Source organism: Lepidochelys kempii, chromosome 4, assembly GCF_965140265.1.
Source record: "Lepidochelys kempii isolate rLepKem1 chromosome 4, rLepKem1.hap2, whole genome shotgun sequence".
In the NCBI taxonomy this organism is placed as follows: domain Eukaryota; kingdom Metazoa; phylum Chordata; order Testudines; family Cheloniidae; genus Lepidochelys; species Lepidochelys kempii.
Window position 1 is genome coordinate 5,465,216 of NC_133259.1, and position 19,474 is coordinate 5,484,689.

At 40.0% G+C, this 19,474-nt stretch overlaps 1 protein-coding gene across 30 annotated transcripts in view; it reads left to right on the forward strand.

Moving 5' to 3' along the window:
* ADGRL3 (adhesion G protein-coupled receptor L3) overlaps positions 1 to 19,474 on the forward strand; it is an 809,498-nt gene that overhangs the window by 773,551 nt on the left and 16,473 nt on the right. For 13 of the 30 annotated variants that reach the window (XM_073340198.1, XM_073340204.1, XM_073340208.1 and 10 more), the window contains 3 exons: positions 195 to 323; positions 4,080 to 4,097; positions 6,609 to 8,949. The exons of 2 other annotated variants lie outside the window; for them this stretch is intronic. In XM_073340198.1, coding sequence (XP_073196299.1) covers positions 195 to 323; positions 4,080 to 4,097; positions 6,609 to 7,411 — 950 coding nt within the window. In that variant the 3' untranslated portion in view covers positions 7,412 to 8,949. Of the gene's footprint in view, positions 1 to 194; positions 324 to 491; positions 1,229 to 4,079; positions 4,132 to 6,608; positions 8,950 to 19,474 lie in introns of those variants that run through there. 15 more of the 30 variants (XM_073340212.1, XM_073340214.1, XM_073340217.1 and 12 more) reach the window with 5 other exon arrangements.

Sequence of the window (19,474 nt, forward strand, 5' to 3'; positions counted from 1 at the left end):
TTGGATTTGTGCATTGTCAGAAACATCTGTGCTGCTTTAGTGGCATATAGTTTTCAAGTCTAATTAGCTGGCTGCTTGTAATCAGGACTATTTCAACTGTTGTCATGCTGAATGTTCTTTTTTCCTTTTTTTTTTTATACCACGTTTGCCTGATTGACCTTTTTTTTCTCTGTCTTTCTATCGGGCTGCTCCAGGAGCCATGGCTAATCATCTTATAACCAATGCTCTGCTTCGTCCTCATGGCACTAACAACCCTTATAATACATTGCTCGGGGAATCGGCGGTCTATAACAACCCTTCTGTCAGCATGTACAACACACAAGGTGTGCAGGAGTTTCTCTCTAATTTTTCTAGTGAGAGTCCCATTTTATGTGGCTTATATAGGGCCATTTTTTCTTTTTTCCCTTTGTTTTCCCCCCTTCCCTGTTTTTTTGGAACTGGGTATAAATAATCTCTCGTCTCATCTCAGTACATTTTTCCATTTTCCTTAGGTTTTTTCTCACTAGCCCTACCAAACGACTGACCTCAGTTTGATAGCCGCTCATCAGATCCATTCAAATATGTGTGGTGGTTTTGATTCTTTTGGTTTTGTATTGTTTTAGTCATCAGTGTGTGTTTTGTCTGCTGTATCCATTTATCGCTTTGTTGTCAGTTCGTTTCTTTGTCATTCATTTTAGAAAGAGGAGCACCTTTCAAGGTAAGTGAGGTCAAAATGGCCTTTGATACCAAAGTTACTATTGCTTTTGAAATAGCAGATAGAAAAATAAATTGTCAATAGCTCATCAATGTGTCTGTCAGAGATTATGCATTAAAAAAACCCACACCCTTGAGCTCTAAGAGGGATATGGAAGCAGAAATGTAAACCGATTCCAAAGAGAGCAGATTTTAGAGTGGAGTAATATATGTATTGTCATGTAAATAAATACAAACTACATGTGCTCTAAAGAGACCAAATAAGAGCTCCAGGAAACTAGAAACTCTTCTTGTAACCTTGTTCTAGTACATGGGAATCAAATAGCTGCAAAGAGTCAGCTGGACCTGCTCTATAAGATTCTACTGCAAAAAATCATTCCCTTGTGACCTATATATTTGTCTTCTGTATTTGCTCTGGTTGCATGAGTAGACTATGTTTGTAAATGAATGTCACAATGCTTTTTGTTATGGATAGGTCTATTTACAAATGATTTGGGGAATAAATCTGGTATTTGGACACTTGATCAGGTTGCATCTGTTAAGTTCAATAGTTCAGTCTTTTATCCTTTTTTTCCCCCCCCATAGGCAACTGAATCATTGGAGAGTAACTCTGCTTTCAAACACAAATACTTTCCAAAATGTCAGCTCTCTTTATTTGCTCCTCTTCTAATTAGGTGTCCCTTTGCAGTAAAGGGTCTCATAGGAAGTAAATAAATAACAGCAACAGTGCAAGCAATAAAGATATGTTGTAAGATGCAGCATTGTTTATGATAAAATTATATATTGAATTGTATCACTAGGGTCTTTTATTTCCAACAACAAGGGGGAAAGCATATGCATTTGACCTTTTTTCTGTTCATAAATTTCTTGAACCATACTGACTTTTCACAATAAATTAGATTGCACTAATTCTTGTTAAAGGAATGAACATTAAGCGTGAATTGCTCTGAATTTTAAGTTTGTTATATCACAACTGTTGAAGCAAGTTTTGATAATCTGTACAGTTTTGGCATGTAAATATTTATATTTTCTTGCTGGAGAAGTGTTAAGGTTGTTACTGTTAAAAAGATGCTATGCTTTAAGATTAACATCATTTTATATCTGCTTTCAAAACTAGCCAGGGGAAGTTTTAAACTGGGTTATAGAGGTACTTTCTGGATGGCAGCAGGTAATGTTGAGTCAGCATTTGGCTTATTGTAATCCCCAATTTTCCTGGCTGTGTGTCTCAGCTCTACAAATGTGCTTAGGGCTGAAATATGACAAAAAGTTTCTTCTAGAAAGTGCATTTAAAAAAAAATGTTCATCTAATTTTAAGGCCCAGCTGCTAATTCTGTTATTTGCACTGAGTAGAACCTCATGCCACAAATAGTCCCTTTCATTTTAAGGTGCTACTCAATACAAGGGAGCAGAACTGGAGCCAGAGAGGTTATAAGTATGCTAAAAGCAGATCTGTTCAGGGTTCAGTCAATAGAAATTAAAGAGAACTCCGCGAGTACTGATGCCAATTAACCCACTGGATATTTGCCATTGACTTCAGTGGGAGCAGAATTGGAGTCAGTATTTCTGGGAGACTACGAGTTTATTGCTAATCATACATATATCCTGGGAAGTAAGAAATGTAATACGTATTGCCTTCAAAACTAGGTGATTGTCTCTGGGCAGGAGTTTCTTCGTACTGTTTGACGTACGATCCTATGAATTTTACAGAAGTCCATATTGCAGCCTCAAGTTAGTAAATACACATTCCACAAAAGGCCTTATGAATCTCCTGGGATTCATGCATACTGACCCAATAGCCAAACTAACGGAGCCATTGTGATAATCTATTGAGTCATTAACACATTTTATAAATATACACTTGGTGCCACTTAAGCATGGCTTCTGTGCGCTTCCCACGCACTACGAATTGTCACCACATTTGGGTTTGTCTTGACTGGGATTTAATGGTTACAGCACGCTAGAGAACATCTTCTATCTAACATGTTCTAAAACTCTAATGTAGACAAGGCAGTGGTTTCTTGCACCTCCCTCTGAAATGTCTGGTATTGGCCATTGTCAGAGACAAGGTCCTGGGGCTGAATGGACCTGGGGTCCGATCCAGGGCAGCAATTTCTGTGTTCCAGTGTATGTTAGCGCTGTTCAGGTTGAAGATACCTTCTCTGCTCTAGACTTTTATAATGTGCTAGCTAAAACATTCTAACCAAATGTCACTAAATCTTAATTAAGATAAGCCCTTTGGATCTGCTATTTCTGGGCAGGGAATCTCTGCAGCTGCTCTCCCTTGCAAAAGCAGAATTCAGCACTGTTTGTGGAAATCTGTTTTCATAATTATTTGACTTCAGGGGGAGCTGTGTATAGCCCACTTGCAGACCACATGCCCTGAGGGTCCCAACTTGCGCTCTGTACTGTGGCAGTTTTGTCTGAGAACAGGTGTTTGCCATTAGGATCCAAAGCCCATTGAAACCAATGGAAAGACCCTTCAGGTCAGGCCTTAGAAGTCAGTGGTGACACGCTTGATTCCTTTGATGGGATGGGTTTGGCCAATAAGGAGTGAATAAGGTAGTAGTTGAGAAATTGTGGGGTTTGCTGAACCATAGAGGTTGCCACAATTTGGACCTGAGAGAGGAGGTGTTTTCACTGGATAGGCTGAAATCAATTCAAGTCTTGGATAAATGATGGGTGTTTTACAACAGCTTTCGAGAAAGATTATTTTAATAGAAGAAGGAAATAAGATAACATAAATGAGGCGTGCCACAAACCAATACAAAATGGGAAATTGAAAGTTAACACTTCATCCTCATCTTTGGTGTGTTTGGTTTAAAAACAAAAGCAAATAAATAAATAAATGCTTCATTGCAAAAGATTTTAAAATGCCAGCACCCCTTGGTTGAGCAAAACCCCCACAGTAACAAAACAGTGTGCAAAAGATGGAAGACACAACAGTTTAACAAGGAAATGGGTTTCAGTGTTAACTGCTGGGGTGGTTATAACTAACAGTAAGTAAAGACATTCATTCTAATGACACTAAAGGTGTCTGCCTTTCTGAGTTGGGATTGCCAGTTTAAACTTTACATTTCCAGATGTTTATTCTTGATTTGTGTTGCACCCTAAAAATGTAAACTGAGATAAAAAAAAATCAAAAAGAGATCTTTTTTAAAAGTAACGTGTTTATTATTGTGCTTAAAACATTCTTTTTTGTCTAAAATGTCAGTATTTTAACCTGAAATAAACCATGTAACAGATTCATGTATTCTGGGCAGTGGAAATTATTTCTGTTAACTCTTTTTTCTGCATATCATCAATTTGCTTTTTACTCATGTTTCTCCTACTGTCGCTGTAAGCTTACTTGTTGTTTTTTCTTTCCTTTTCTTCATGCTGTCGTTTAGAGCCCTACAGAGAGACAAGTATGGGAGTAAAGCTAAACATTGCATATCAAATGTAATTTTTTTAGTTCACTTTTATTGCATCACATATAGATGATGTAGTTATTTAAAAACAGTTCATCTCTCACAATTCTGAAAACAAAAGAATTAAAACCATATGGATTAATATATATAGATATTATATATATTGATACAGATTAGATGCTTTTGTTGTCTATTTCCTTTTTTGTGTCATTTACCCAACATAGGTTCTAAGTCTCATGTAACTACATGTGTGTTACATTGTTTTAAATTAAACATTTTTATTTGCAAAGTCATAAACCTTTTATCAGTTTATATGGCATATTTCATTATGAAACTTACTCTATTTCAAATGCAATGCATCCATGTTATTTTCCTACAGAATCTTCCAGCCTCCAATTCTATGCATTGGCAGCAGAAATAACAAGCAGTGTCTCAATGCATAAGTTACTCAGCCATGACCATCAAGAGACACTGTAGTAACAATCACTCATTACATACAGTCCTTTAAAAATATTTGCTTTTTATTTTCCTTAAACGTTGTGGATCATTTACGGAGACCTTCTAACATGAAAATAAATGGCTTTGTTCTATGTCTGTGATGGCTAGTTTATTTTATGCATAACTTTCCTTGTTTGTTTGGAAATACATGATACAACAATATACCGTATGCACCAGAAATCCAAAATAGGGATGACATATTCAGGACATTTCACTCAAAAAAAGAACACAGTCTGCAGTAGCACTTTCCAGTCTTAGATAACTATATTGTAAGTACTGCATCACAGATATAGACTGAACCCGATATTTTCAGAAGGTAGACTAGCAGTGTATTAAGAGTTTTTCTTGCTGATGTGAATGACCGTTAATCTTTGTTGTCAACACAGAGCTGCTCTAACCCACCACTGCTGGTTCAGTGTTGTCTGGGATTTTTGGCAGCATCTGAATGCACTAACTAAAAAAACACATGGAAAGTTTCATACGGTCTCATATTGGGTGTTCATTCTAGTGACCACAATAGTCATTAGCATGATAGCTTAACATGCCAGGACCTGATTCTCCTCTCACTGAAATTGGATTTACTCCACTGGCTTCAAAGCAGTTACTTTTTATCTACGCTGGTGTAAGTGAGTGAAGATTCAAGCCCCTGGGTTTTTTTTACAGTGTTAGTAGGTTTATGAAAATTTGTATTGTTAATTAAATAGTTTCAACAAAACCAGCTCATTCCTAGAAGGCACTGGCCTCGTTTCTGCAGTTATATATGTATTTTTTCCTGTTGTAGGTCAGAATTCCTAACATTAGAGGGATACATTTTCAAAATGGCAGGCAAGCTTATAACTGGCTGACTCATGCAAACGTGACTAAATACCCAAGCAGCCTTGATGAAAATGCACCCCATCAAATCTACAGTGCCCATAATCCCTACAGCATGCACTGTCCCTGCTATTGAACAAAGCTACCTAATGAAAAAGTGAAACTCAGAAGCAGCTTTTGAAAGAATATAGTATATGGAGCTTAGCAATAACAACACTCACAGAACTGTAATCCCTAGCATATGACTATGATATAAAATTCACAGCACAGCATCATGCAAATAATTTTGGCCATGCCCTTGTTACAGAAGGGATGTGATGTATAATTTCTTTGCAAACATGTCTCAAAGATAGAAACTGATATAAAAAATCAAACACCGATACACAAGCTAGTCACCATGAAGCAAAAATTATAAATTATATCCATACAACCCCATTGCATCAAGAGGAGTCACATAGGTGTAAGGAAGATAAGAATATCCCCCCAAGAGCTCATGTATGCAATCGGTTTCCTAAACCATGATTTGGGAATGGGATAGCTACACTGTAAATACAGGTCCTCCTATTATGAAATCAGTGGGGCTAGGACAATTTATACCAGTTGAACATCTGCCCCATAGATTTCTTAGTTTTAAGTAGGGTGACCCTGTGTCCCATTTTTAAAGGGACAGTCCCATTTTTGGAGACTTTTTCTTATATAGGTGCCTATTTCCCCCTCCCCCCCCCCTTCCTCCCCCCACACACACACCCTGTCCCGTTTTTTCACAGTTGCTGTCTGGTCACCTGAGTTTTAAGGAACATATAAAAGAAACTGAGATAGCATTTGGGAGCAGCTATGTGTGATATGAACAGGAGCTATTTGGAGAGGGGCTGTTCCTTCTTATAAGCTACTGACAAATCAAGTGCAATACCTGATACCAGACATCATTTTCAGTGGAAAAACCTTAATCTTATTAGCTAGCGCTCTTGTTCCCGTGTAAAAGATTATTAAGCTTTTTTGTTTATTCCATAACGCTACGATTGTTATCAAACCCAATCTAACTTTTGATTTTGTTTGATATCTATTTTTACACAGCTGCTGTGTTAATGTAGCAACACAGCACAGCATTGATTGATTAAGAAAATGTGATGTTTGTGCGAATCCTGCGCGAATGTCCTGTTTTGCCCAAGTCACCCTCTCTTGTGTGATGTTTTTCAGAGGGGCTTCTGAACAATGCCAGGGATACAAGTGTCATGGATACTCTACCACTGAATGGTAACCACGGCAACAGCTACAGCATCGCCAGCGGCGAGTACCTGAGCAACTGTGTGCAAATCATTGACCGTGGGTATAATAACCACACCGAGACTGCCCTAGAGAAAAAGATCCTGAAGGAACTCACCTCCAACTACATCCCTTCCTATCTGAACAACCACGAGCGCTCCAGCGAACAGAACAGGAACCTGGTGAACAAACTCGTCAACAACATCGGCAGCGCGACCGAGGACAACGCCATCGTCCTCGACGACGCCACCTCCTTCAACCACGAGGAGAGCCTGGGCCTGGAACTCATCCACGAAGAGTCCGACGCCCCCTTGCTGCCGCCAAGGGTTTATTCCGCCGAGAACCACCAGCCGCACCACTATACCAGGAGACGGATCCCGCAAGACAACAGTGAGAGCTTTTTCCCCTTGCTAACCAACGAGCACACAGAAGACCACCAGTCACCCAACAGGGATTCTCTGTATACCAGCATGCCTGCACTGGCTGGCATGCCCGTCACAGAAAGCGTTACCACCAGCACCCAGACCGACCCCCCCACGGCCAAAACTGGTGATGCCGACGATGTGTACTACAAAAGCATGCCAAATCTAGGCTCCAGGAACCACGTCCATCAGCTACACACTTACTACCAGCTGGGGCGAGGGAGCAGTGATGGTTTTATAGTCCCACCGAGCAAAGACGGGACTTCCCCTGAAGGGAGTTCCAAAGGACCTGCTCACTTGGTCACTAGTCTATAGAAGATTAAGCAAAAATGTAAAACAACCAACATCCCCTCCCTCTTGTCCCTAACACCTGGTTTACTGTTCTGAGTTAATACAAGCAGTGGTAATATTGTGTGTACTCCTAAATCTTCGTGCTGTTCTAAAAAACAAACAAACGGTCAGACTTTTTTTTTTACTGGAATTTTTAGGCCAGCCCGGGGAGAAGAATAACTCATGAAATTCCACCCCTTTCCTCCCCTCCCTCTCTCAGACAGACTTCATTATGTTAATGAAAGAGATACAACAGATAATGGCACACTTCGTGGCCTTCTCAAGTTATGCTGTGTTTGTTTAAACATCCTTGATGCTCTGTTGCTATTATTACTGAGGACCTGATTTAAAAAAAAAGAAAAGGCCAAAACGTGCATTTGAAACTAGTAGTCATGACGCATCTCGGTGGGAGTGCTGCACAAAGAACAAACAACAACAAAAAATAGCAAACCTGTTTATTATGAATCTGTATCACATAATGGTTTTTGGTCACTCACAACTTGATTTAACTGCAGCGCGCTTAGCTGTGGGAGCAAACAAAACAAAATCTAATGAAATGGAAGGGAATTCTAGAATTATATATGCTACACGCATATTTTATGTTTTGCTGTATTAACTGATAAAAAAAACTAATGGCAGAAAAAAAATTGAACAATTTCTATGTAATGTACAGATACTAGCATTGCACATATAGTCTGCTTTTTGTTCCTCCAGAACTTGCGTCCCTGTTAATGTAGTGGAAGAAAAAAAAAAACTTTTTCTGTTGTGCTGGTCTTGCAAATTTGTCTACCAGTAGGAGCAAGGTTTTTCATAAATCCTTTTTTGCCATTTTATTCTTTAAAAATGTCACTGGGCAAAAAAAAAAAAAAACACAAAAAAAGTCACTCTCTAAGGCTCGTATTCTAGTAATACGATCACAAATTCTTTCCAACCGATGGAATTTTCTTTTCTCATGCTTTCTCTTTCTTCAGTCGGTGTATTGCCAACAGAAATTTTGCAGATTAGAGCAGGGCAAACTTTATGTTTACAGTGCACAACTGATAATAATAATAATAATAATATGAAGCATATTTGGCAAGCCGTCCCTCACCCAGGCAGTAGGCACGGTACTAGAAGCCAAGAGATCTCTTATAGTTATAGCTGGGCTTCTGCATGTGAAAACAATATCCCTGTAGGAGTTAAGAGTCTTCAGGCCTCAGTCTGGTTCCCGATCTAGGCACTTGTACTGCAGTGGTTAAAAAAAAGAAATTTGACTGTCTTTTAACAAGAATTTGAAAACCAACTATTTTGAAGTGATTAAAAAAATCCTCTGTTCGTTATTTTCCTAACAGGGAATTTATTTATTTGACAGGATTTGAAGTAATGTAGGCTTTCCGGAGGTAAATTAGCAGCACAGATTATAATTTTTTTTTAATTTATGATCCATTTTGTATGGTCTCAAAGTTGAATGACCTCATTACTAATATTTGTTGTAAAAGTGAAACTTGTTTGCCAACCAATAAACAACTGATTAAGATTTAGAAGATACTGTATGTACTGTACGACTAATCTTTCTCTTCATTTTTCTCTCCCTTCCTGTCTTCAGTGCAAGAGTTTTGATTCCTTTAGGCCACGGGTGAGCAGGGGCCAAGGAAGGGAGCCTTAGATGGATAACTTAAGCACAAAAATTATATAGCTATGGCTGACTGGAAGGATATAGAAAATCAAACTAGGTGTACTTTGTCTTGGGGTAGGGATGAAATGAAGTGAACTTGCTTTTTAGAAGGTCACTGCATAGGTCTAGTGGGTTTCTACTGTATAAACTAGCCTATGACATGAAGATAATTTAAGTGCAGTATTTCATGTGTTGTACCTTTTTAGCACTGTAATATCCATTATATCTTTTTGGTACTTCAGTTCTTCTGATGTTACAATCCATTGGTAGCGTGGCAAAGAGCAAAACAAGTCCACATTAGGTCTCCCTAGCCACCATTTGTGGTCTTTATATTTTAATGGTGTGGACCAGTGAGAAACAAGTTGTCTAAAAAAGAACCACTGGATCATCCCAACTATTCCATGGTCAATTTCAAGCCACTTTACAGAGACCTCCAGTTTCTAACAGGAGCTTGATGGTTCCTCCGAGTATTTAACCGGGAAGACATACATAAATTACTTTCCTAATCTGGGGTGTCTCCTTTATATGTGTTGTTTGCCATACCAAACTCTCCTTGAAGTTCATTTTTTACTAGAGCACAATTATATAACTTTCCCAGAGATAAAATGTGCAGTTTAGAAAAATCAACAAAATAGAACAGGAAGATTGACAACAAAAATAAGTGCCTCAGGGCACACTCAATACTGATATAAAGTGACTTAGATGCTAATTCTCATAGAGCCTTTGTGCCTCGGTCTGTCAAGGTCTGGTCCTGCTTCCGTGCAAGTCAGTGGCAAAACTCCAACTAACTTTAGTTAGAGAAGAAGGATTTGGGGTGGGTAGGTGATGTCTCTATTATTGCATGCTTTCCCCGTTTGAAGAACAAAATACGTTGGCTACACAGTTATTGACTTTAGGCCACATTCTGTTATCTGTTACTCACCTTGAGTGGTACTTTATTCTGCAGGCAGCCATCCTGACTTCAGTGGCATTACTCCTGAAATAAAGTACTAATCAACATTTAAGGGTATTAGAATCTGGCCCCAAGAAATCACAAACAACGGAACACCACACACTGCTAGTTATCTGGATGAATTCTGCTAGCCACTTATTCAGACTGGAAATATGTGTTGAAGGGAACCCCATTTTTGAATGTAGGAGGTAGCCACAGAGAGCTGGCTGCAGATGCTAGATTTTACACTCAAGAACGCGCAGCATTCTACTTCAATGCCTAGCCATTGGGAACAAGTTGTCTTTGTAGCACTGTGAGAAACACTTACAACCCTTGGTTGTAACTCTTGGTCTTGATGCTGTCAGCCTGATGCCCTAAAACTTCCTGCCCTTTTTATTATTATGGGGTCAGTGTGATTGAGACAAATGGCATGCTGTAGATTTACGCATGCAAAGCAAAGACAATTTCAGATTCTCTATGGACATAACTTCAGTGCAGCGAGTCAAGTGGACACTGCTGATGTTCTACTATACTTTAATTATATATATTGTTGAGAAGGACAAAACCTTCAACAGCAGTAGACTCCCAAAATGCTTGTAGAGGGACATGGCAGAATTAAATCCAGACAGAGGGTAAGTTCTTTCACAGTGAATGTTGTCATAATAAAAGGCCAGTGACTGATAAAGGTGGCGTTTACCGGTGTGCCTGATGTAGAACAAGAGCTCTTTTATGGTTGATACATTGGTGAATCAATGTATCCTAGTGAAAGTTATCCTTGTGGTGTTGGCACGGTCATGGTCTCCCTACCTTATCCATTCCACTGCCCATTTATTGAGGAGTCAACAGGCTTCCTTCCCCTCACCTCTCTTATTTTCCCTACATTTCTCAATCCATGCTCTCTCCTCCAACTTCCCTCACTTCTGAACTCTCTGGGTGCAGGAGACGCTTCATTTTACACCTGTCTATTTTCATCCCATGCCAATCCTGCATTACAATATCCATTCTTATTGCAACATACAGACATCAAAAAGGTTGACTCACAAAACCGAGGGGATAAAAATGCTATTTATGTTAATGAAATTAATCCAATGTAGTTTTCACAGAATCACAGAAACTTAGGCTGGAAGGGGACCTTCATTCCCCCACCACTTAGGCAGGACTAAGTAAACCAAGACCATCCCTGATGGGTGTTTGTCCAAACTGTTCTTAAAAACCTCCATTGATGGGGATTCCACAACCTCCCTTGGAAGCCTGTTCCAGAGCTGAACTACCCTGAGAGTTAGCAAGTTTTTCCTAATATCTAACCTGTATCTCTCATGCTGCAGATTAAGCCCGTTACATCCAATCCTACCTCCAGTGATCATGGAGAACAACTGATCACCATCCTCTTTGTAACAGCCCTTAATATAGTTGACAACTGTTAGGAGGTCCCCCCTCAGACTTCTTTTCTCAGGACTGAACGTGCCCAGTTTTAAGCCTTTGTTGCTTGGTTTTATTTCTCGCCCTTTACTTTAAGGCATGGTCCCATGTTGTGTCAACCATCTGGACACTGGCATGGTGAAGGCTACTGTATGCTGACCTGTAGTTGCAAGACAGTGGATTCTACTGTGTCAATGAGTACCGATTTTAACTGAGCTACAATGTATTGATGTCATCTGCATAATCTGCAGTACATAAAATTGAACTCTGAAGTTCATGAATTTAGTCCTTGAAGTCTGAAATTTTCTGCATGTAGCAGTGAGAAAGTCAAAGCTTATCAGAATATTTCAAAAACAAAAAACATCTGGAAAGCACAGCAGATAAGAATAACTGAAGTGTGTGTTTAGGGCGGGGTGTGCACACAAGCATGCCTATGAGAGAGACAACACAGTCAGCAGCAGTGAATGCTATAGTTACAGCTATAAATTCGTTTATATTTTAACATGCTCAGAACTTTCCAAAACAGAAAGCTTTGAGGGCTGAAATGTGTATGCTTTGCCTATACTGGAAGGAATTTTGTTCCCCAAGGCTCTGAAATATGTCATCTGCCTTTTTGATTTACAGGGAAATGAAAAAATAAATACATCTTTCCCACCTAAAAATATCTTGATCACACTTAAAGAGGAAAAAAAGGAGGGGCTCAGGCTTCAACAAAAAATGGATAAATGGATGGACGCTTCCACTTTTTGAAAATTTTGGTCTGAAGTTAGGTTCCTAAATCCACTTTTAGGTATCTGAATAAGTGGCCTGATTTTCAACGGTAGCTGAATTCAGTGGTGCTGCTGATGGCTCTGCACCTTTTGGAAACTAGACCTCTTATTTAGGTGCCTAACTTCAGACATCCTTTTTGGAAAAATCTTGTTCACAATCCTTCCCTGGAGTGCTTACTTTGCCTGGAATGGAGGAAGAATGAAAAGCATGATATGATGTCTACTTTGTGATTTTAGACAGCCCTTGCAACAGGCAGTGGGTAAGCTGCATTCCCCAGGAATAGCCTAGGAGGTGCTGTGACGCAAAGATCCAGTGTTTCCTTTGCTCCCTGTAATTTTCTACTAGGCTGCATGCTAGAGGACTGAACCAAGACTCCACCCATTTCCCATCCCTCCCAACCAAACTTCTCTGATAGGGAAGCAATGTGTAGACAGCAATGACTTCCACGTACTTCTTTGTGTGGGCATGTTGCCAGCTAAGCTATAGGTAATTGCAGTGACAGCTCGCTGGCACTCACTAAGATTTCAGCAGTTTTATGAAGCCCTTCTGTCTATAGGCTGACTGCAGATTGTCTCTGTCCGGCCTGTTCGGCATCAAGGCTGCTGCAGGGACAGTTTGCATTAGAGAGATTGTGAAAATCTGGAACTCTAGAGGAAAAATTAAAAGAGGCTGTCAAGAGCTTTTATAAATATTTTACTGTCTGTTCTCCTCCTCTCTGTCAGGGCTGTCTCTAAAAAGCATCCGGCAGCACTGGCTTCTAAATGTCTCTTCTGCAGCTGGGGATCAGCAGTATGCAGCAGTAGTATGGCTCCATCCCCTCTTCCTGTCAGAGCACCCCTAAACTGCAGCCAGGAAGGGGCAGAGGTGTAGAATTTACTGTGCTGGGCCTATGCCACCAGGCCAAACCCCAGGCGGCTGCCTAAACTGTCCAAAGCAGGAGGGCTGGGGGCCAGGATCTGGCCCTAAATAATGTAATGTACAGATGCTTATGTAAAAATAGCACCGCTATGTACTGTTACTGGAAACTGAATTGCAACTGCCAAGCTTTGCAATTGTAATAGTGCATCCTTAACGTAGCAGTCAAACCGTGTTTTTGCATCACACACACCTGCGCAGAACAGCATACACAAAACAGAAGACCCTGCAGACTTCCACAAGCAACAGGACTGAAAAGATATCTTACCGTACTAAAAACTGGCTATGGAGACCCTAAGAGCACACAAGCTTGAACTGCGATCACTGCTAGTGTCCCTCCTCCGTGAAAAATAACTGAAAAGGGGGCAAGCTCATATTTGCTTTTAGCTATTTAACCTCACTTAATGCTGATTTTGGTTAGTGACTATTGCAGGGATGAAATGTTATGAGATATTAATAAGCATAGAAGTGTAATGCAGTCTCGGGGTCTTCTTTGTGGTGTAGAATTCTGAACATCCCGTGGCACAAAATTGAAATCAGATAATCTTCCCTTGTTTTGTGAAGCACTCAGTTTTATTTCCTCTGTACTGTTGTTTTGAGTCTTTGAAGTGGAGATCAGCAGAGACAAAATTAACAATAGCTCTGTGATCAGGGAAGCTGTTGACCATTCCTAATACGTCATTGAAGTTAGGTCAGTTTATAGTATTTTCATCTGTAGGAGCAGTTGGTCTGGGATCAAAACAACCAGAGTTTTGCAAACTCCCGCAGCAGTCAGTGAGCCAGATCCCTAGCTGATATATGTCAGCCTAACACTGCTGAAATCAATGTAGGTCCCATTGATTGACACTAGCTGGTTATCTATTTCAAAACTGCTCCACTCCAAAGATTTGGACAAAATGTGATGCACTCTGAGTACACTGTAGGCCTTCTGATACAGTAGTCACTACACATGTGGATATCCCTGTGACCTACTCAGGAGCTCTGGGGTGCAGTCATTACAGGATTGGAATCAGAGGCAGTACTCTCAAATGGCTTTGTGTAATTGTGTGTCATATGGAAAAGGGTAAAAATCACTGAAAACAGCTTCCTAGCATGGTCAGGAAAGGTGCTCTTCTAAGCTGTCAGACCCAAGCATCACTCCCTGTATATAACATTTTATTTGTAGGATAAGGAAAATCTGGAATGATAGAGAAAAAAATTAAAAGCACACTGTCAAGAGCTTTTATAAATATTTTACTTTCCATTCTCCTCCTCTCCCTTTTTCCTCCCTCCCACCAATATCAGCTGAGGAGTTTAAAACAGTATTTGTTTCCCTGCATGTCTTGTCATCGTTCATTTGGTTCTTCTTTCCAATATAGCCCGATAGAGCAGCATGCATCTATAGTCTTCATCTTGTCTTCGACCCAATTGTAGACCAGAAAGTAGCTAGCCAGCTAGAAGCCAAACCCAAGTGAGAATACAACGTAAGTGTAGAATAACACGTGTAATGTACACAACTCAGAAGATGTTGCACAAAGCGTCTGGACAGAGCCAATGCCACAATAAACAGCTGTTAGGGCTGGTTCAAACACATCTGAGACCTCTTCCAAAGCCATTGACTTCCTCCCACAGCCTGGCAACAAGGGAGGTAATTATCTCCTCCTCACCGCCCTCAATTGCTCTGTGATGCCAGCTCTGTGGGGGTGGACAGGGAGAGAATGGGTGATGCATGTGTGTGTGTTTGGGGAGTAGCTAGGGGTACAGTGGATAATATTCACCTGTTGAAAAGGAAGAGGAGGACCCATGATTTGTCCCAGGTGGTGCTGTGACAAAGGGGAGACCACATGGTCCCCAGAGGGTTTGAGTTACAAACCCAGAGGCCTCAGTCAGTACAAAGCAGCTCATATGCCTTGCAGTGCAGCGCTGGTGTCTGAACAGTAACCATCACTCTAGCTGTACTAGGCCATCCAATGGGCTGCCCTATTCAGCTGAAGGTTTGGTACTGGTGTCTGAACAGCCCCTGGTGCCAGTTGCAGACGTCCATGGAAATTTAGTCCCCTGAGGAGGAACAATAAACAGTTTGAGGATCAGTCAACAAAACGTGAACCCAGTGTGTGTGTTGTTATGTACATTCGGAGCATTCTCCTCAGAAATTTCAAGGTTGGAAAATGTTGCACAATAGCCATGGGTTAATAAAGTGAAATGGCTTTTCTTTCAAACATCTGCACTAACCAGGAAACGATGACTGAAGTTCAGAAAAAAGAACCATCAAGTCACCTCTGAGGAGGAGCCAATCAGAAGGAACTTTGCATCTGCCTTCTAATTGGTTCATCAGAAGTGAATAATTGTTTTCACTACTCAGTTGGAATGAGTCGATATAAACTAACTTATATATACAGTCTTCTTGGTTAACGTTACTTCCAAACTGCTGATCTCTGGTCAGGCAAACAGCTGGATCTACAGACTTGCCAAGCGAATGTCTTTAACTAATCAAGAGTCAGAACTTCCTGCTTTTATGTAACAAAATCTTATGGGTTTCTCCACCACTGGAGACTGAGACAGAAAACAGGAAGGAAAAGGTATCTATAGAAGCTATTCATTTTTGGCCAGTCGTAAGAACATATGGATGATAAATGAAACAATATGTATACGCTGTCCTAGGAGACATATTCTATTTAACATGGAAACATTGTAGACTAGCCAAGTTAGTTTTAATTTGGAAACCTTCTGTTTCCAAACTGAAATAGCTGTTACAGGTGCCTGCTACTTATCAGTCATATAATTCATGTACACATTTCAGCTGGTGATATTCTTACCCAAAAACTTGCCAACAAAACATTTTCTTAACTACTAGCAGTTTGCTTGGTTTCCTTTTCCTCTGTGTATATTCTTTTTTGTGTCTATTCCTTAAATGCTCTGTACAATCACATGTAAAACACCCAAGCTAAAAACCTCAATAAAAAAACTCCATAAAGATGAAGCAGTAGGACAGTGCAGTTATTATGAGCTGGAAGCAAAGGGTTGATATTTTGACAGAGCTTTTTAAAAAAGAAAACAGAAAACTCACGAAGCAACCATCATGCTCAATTGATATGCAGGCTAACTCCTCAGCTGGTGTAAATCTGAATAGGCCCATTCAAATCACTGAGTTACAGATCTGGCTGACAACATACTTCTTAAAAGCCAAGTCACTAGTTAAAAGGCCTATTATTTCCCCAACACAAGATAATCTGCCTTTGCTTGATGATCTGCTACTTGGTCTAATTGAAGTCCCCCCCTACAAATAAGCTTTCCCTGCTAAGCAGAGTGGAAGAGACAGGATTTTTGTCCTCATGCTGTGCAGCATTTATGTTGTCTCTCTGTGATCCAATATGTGGTGGTGGTAACACTAGCTTTCTTCACGTCCGTGTCCAGTGGGGGTAATGTATTATTATATGCAGTTCTATGGCTGCGAGAAAAGCTAAGGAATGCCAAGAGAGTAACATTATGCTGCCCATCACATATATAGATTACTCAATATCGTCATATGCCAGTTGTAATCAACTGCATGTTACCCTACAACTCTGAAAAGGTTGTTACCAGCAGCAGGACACTCCATGGGTAAATGATGGCTGTAATAAAGCTGTTTTCAACCTGTCTCCCGCCACTTACCTTTGAGGCATTTACTTCAGCATTTAATTTGGATCCCAGTGGCAGAAAATCTAAATGTCTGCTTCCAAATGCAGCAAGATGTTAACATGCTCTGAAGGCCTTGTATAATGGTTACAACAAAGATCTCACCTACTTCGATGGCTGTGAAACACCATTGGTTTCACTGGAGAAAGCTTTTGGGGAGAGCATCAAGAGATAACAACCAGACCATTCATCAATTGATCCAACAAAAGACTAATGGGAATTTTGAACAAATCCCTTACACGTTAATAATAATAATCCTGGCACATCAATTAAAACTTAGGGTTTTTTCCCTCTTCTAGGAGTAGGGGGAAAATAAGTCCCTTGACTGTAGCTGATTCTTGCTGCGCTTATTACTTTGTCTGGCTAGAATGTGCCAAGAACATTGTTGCTGGTGCCTTCAGTTTCACGGCCCTTTCCATCACATTCAATGGCCAGCTATAAAGAAGTGAGTGCACACTAGAGGCTAGCCTGAGAGAATTAACAAGATAAGGCTTTATGAGCCAGCACCGAACTCAAATCTTCATTTTAAATAAAATGGGATGGGATAAGGACTCTAGCACCCTGCTTTCCACCACCTTTGCAGCAGGAGAATAGTGGCCCAGCTTCTTTCTGCTGGAGTCCATGCACATGAGTTCTCTGGGGAGAAAAAAGTGAGGGACTAGGGCTCGGTGAATTATTTTTAGCAAATAGTAAAGTGGCTGAAAAATGCATTTTGGAGCCACTGAAACTAATCACGAATCGAGTGAATTAAATTGAATTAAGTGAATAGTTTCAGCCAAAAAAGAAAGATTTTTTTAAAGTCAAAGTGGTTCATTTTGACCATGTTTCAAAATGATATTTTGTTTTGAAATTTAGCTACATTTATTTATCAAAGAAAAATGGTTAAAAAAAATCCAAACATGAAGCAAAAAATGTTTTTGGGTTAAACAAAACATTTTATTTGATCTAAAACAAAAAATATGTTTTGTTTTTCATTTTGGTGAGAAAACCCCCAAAAATTCAATTTCAGTTTGAATTTTTAAATTCTTTTCCCAGATTTTGTGTCCTGCCCCACCCAAACAAAAAAAACCCCACAATTATTTGCTCAACTCTCACAGTGCTATTTGTTCCACATGTTGGATGCTCTTACCGTAATAAAGTGGGCAATGAAATCTGTGGTGAGCCTAGACATTTGAAGGATTCCCCCTCCATAAAGGGAGGTCCCACTGTAGCAGGGAATACAGGTCCCAAATGCATGTTCTGTATGGAGATATACTTGTAAAAAGGAGGTAAGCAGCTAAAAAGAAAACTGCTGTTAGCTTTTCCCTTCCAGTTTCCACGCTCCATTGTGAAATTATTATAGGGTTGCGACTGCCAACACGTGTTGCCACACAGCATTCCCATATGGTTGGACTAGGAAATAACTGTGTGCTCTCAGAGCCTGTACTGTGGAAACACTTATCAGATGCTGAGATTTTTAAATGGGTAACAAAGAAACGTAAATTAAATGAAGCCTAGTGACCATAGTGAATTCTTAGTTGAATTCACACACAGTTCTTTATGTGTCAAAAATTTTATACAAATATTGACACTTACATAAAACCTTTCCCCAATGAACTCCAAACACTTTACATATGTTCAGGAATTCAGCATTCCCTCAGGAAACTGATGCACTGAAAGTTGTGACCTTCCCAAGTTCAAAGCATGTCAACGGCAGATTCAGGAGTCCTGTGCCATAACCACTAGACCAGTGCACCCTCCTTGTTAGTTTTACTGATAATGGATCAGTTAGATCTGATTTTCAAAAGAGTCCAACACCATTATTGAGAACAATGAGAAATTTTCCCCATGTCCAGAAAGATCTATGATGCACTGTCCTTGCCCCTTTGGCCAAGGATATCTAATGGGACTCTCTTTGAAACCCAATAACTCTTCAGTGACATGCCTGTGCTACTACAGTGCGGACTGATGAAAGGCACGTTCTTCCTTGGGCCTGAGTATGCTGCGCTCACTTCATCTGTTCCCAGAGGTCATCATCCTACCAGCTTTTGGCTTCTCCAATTGTCTCTTTTTAGGTTGGGGATGTCCACAACTGAATCCCAATGGAGTCCTAGCCAGTACTGAGTAGGGTATGTATGGGACAATGTCACACTGCTGAACCAATCAGTTTGCATTCAAATTCCCCAGACCATCCTTTGGGGTTCAACTTCCCAACATGTGTTCTCAGCTCTGTATTTGTGCCTTTGATTACTCCATCATCTTGGTCCTTACTGAATCTCCTTTTATACAGGTCAGACTATCCCCAGCTATGCAAACCCATACTGCTTTCTTTTGGAGACTTGCAGTATATAAAGTATGGACTTGATTGCCTGCAGAAATGATCTGAAACTTACCAAATGAGATTCTTATAAGGACAAAGGTAAAGTGGTTCCACATAAGTTAATTAGTGAAGCCTGTATGCTGAATAGCTTTAGATTCAGATACTGAATATCTAATCTCTGACCTGTTTTTGTATCCATATTACAAGCGATCTAGCTAATCTGTGTTTCTGTAGTTTCCCTAAGAGAATGCCTCAAGGAACTAAATGAAATGTCATAATGATATACTAGGCCCACTGCATTTCCTTGATCCATTCAGCTTATTATCCTAGCGAAGAAAAATAATTCAGGTTAAATCACCATAATTTGTTATTGGCAAACCCATTTCATCGATTACGTCACCTTCT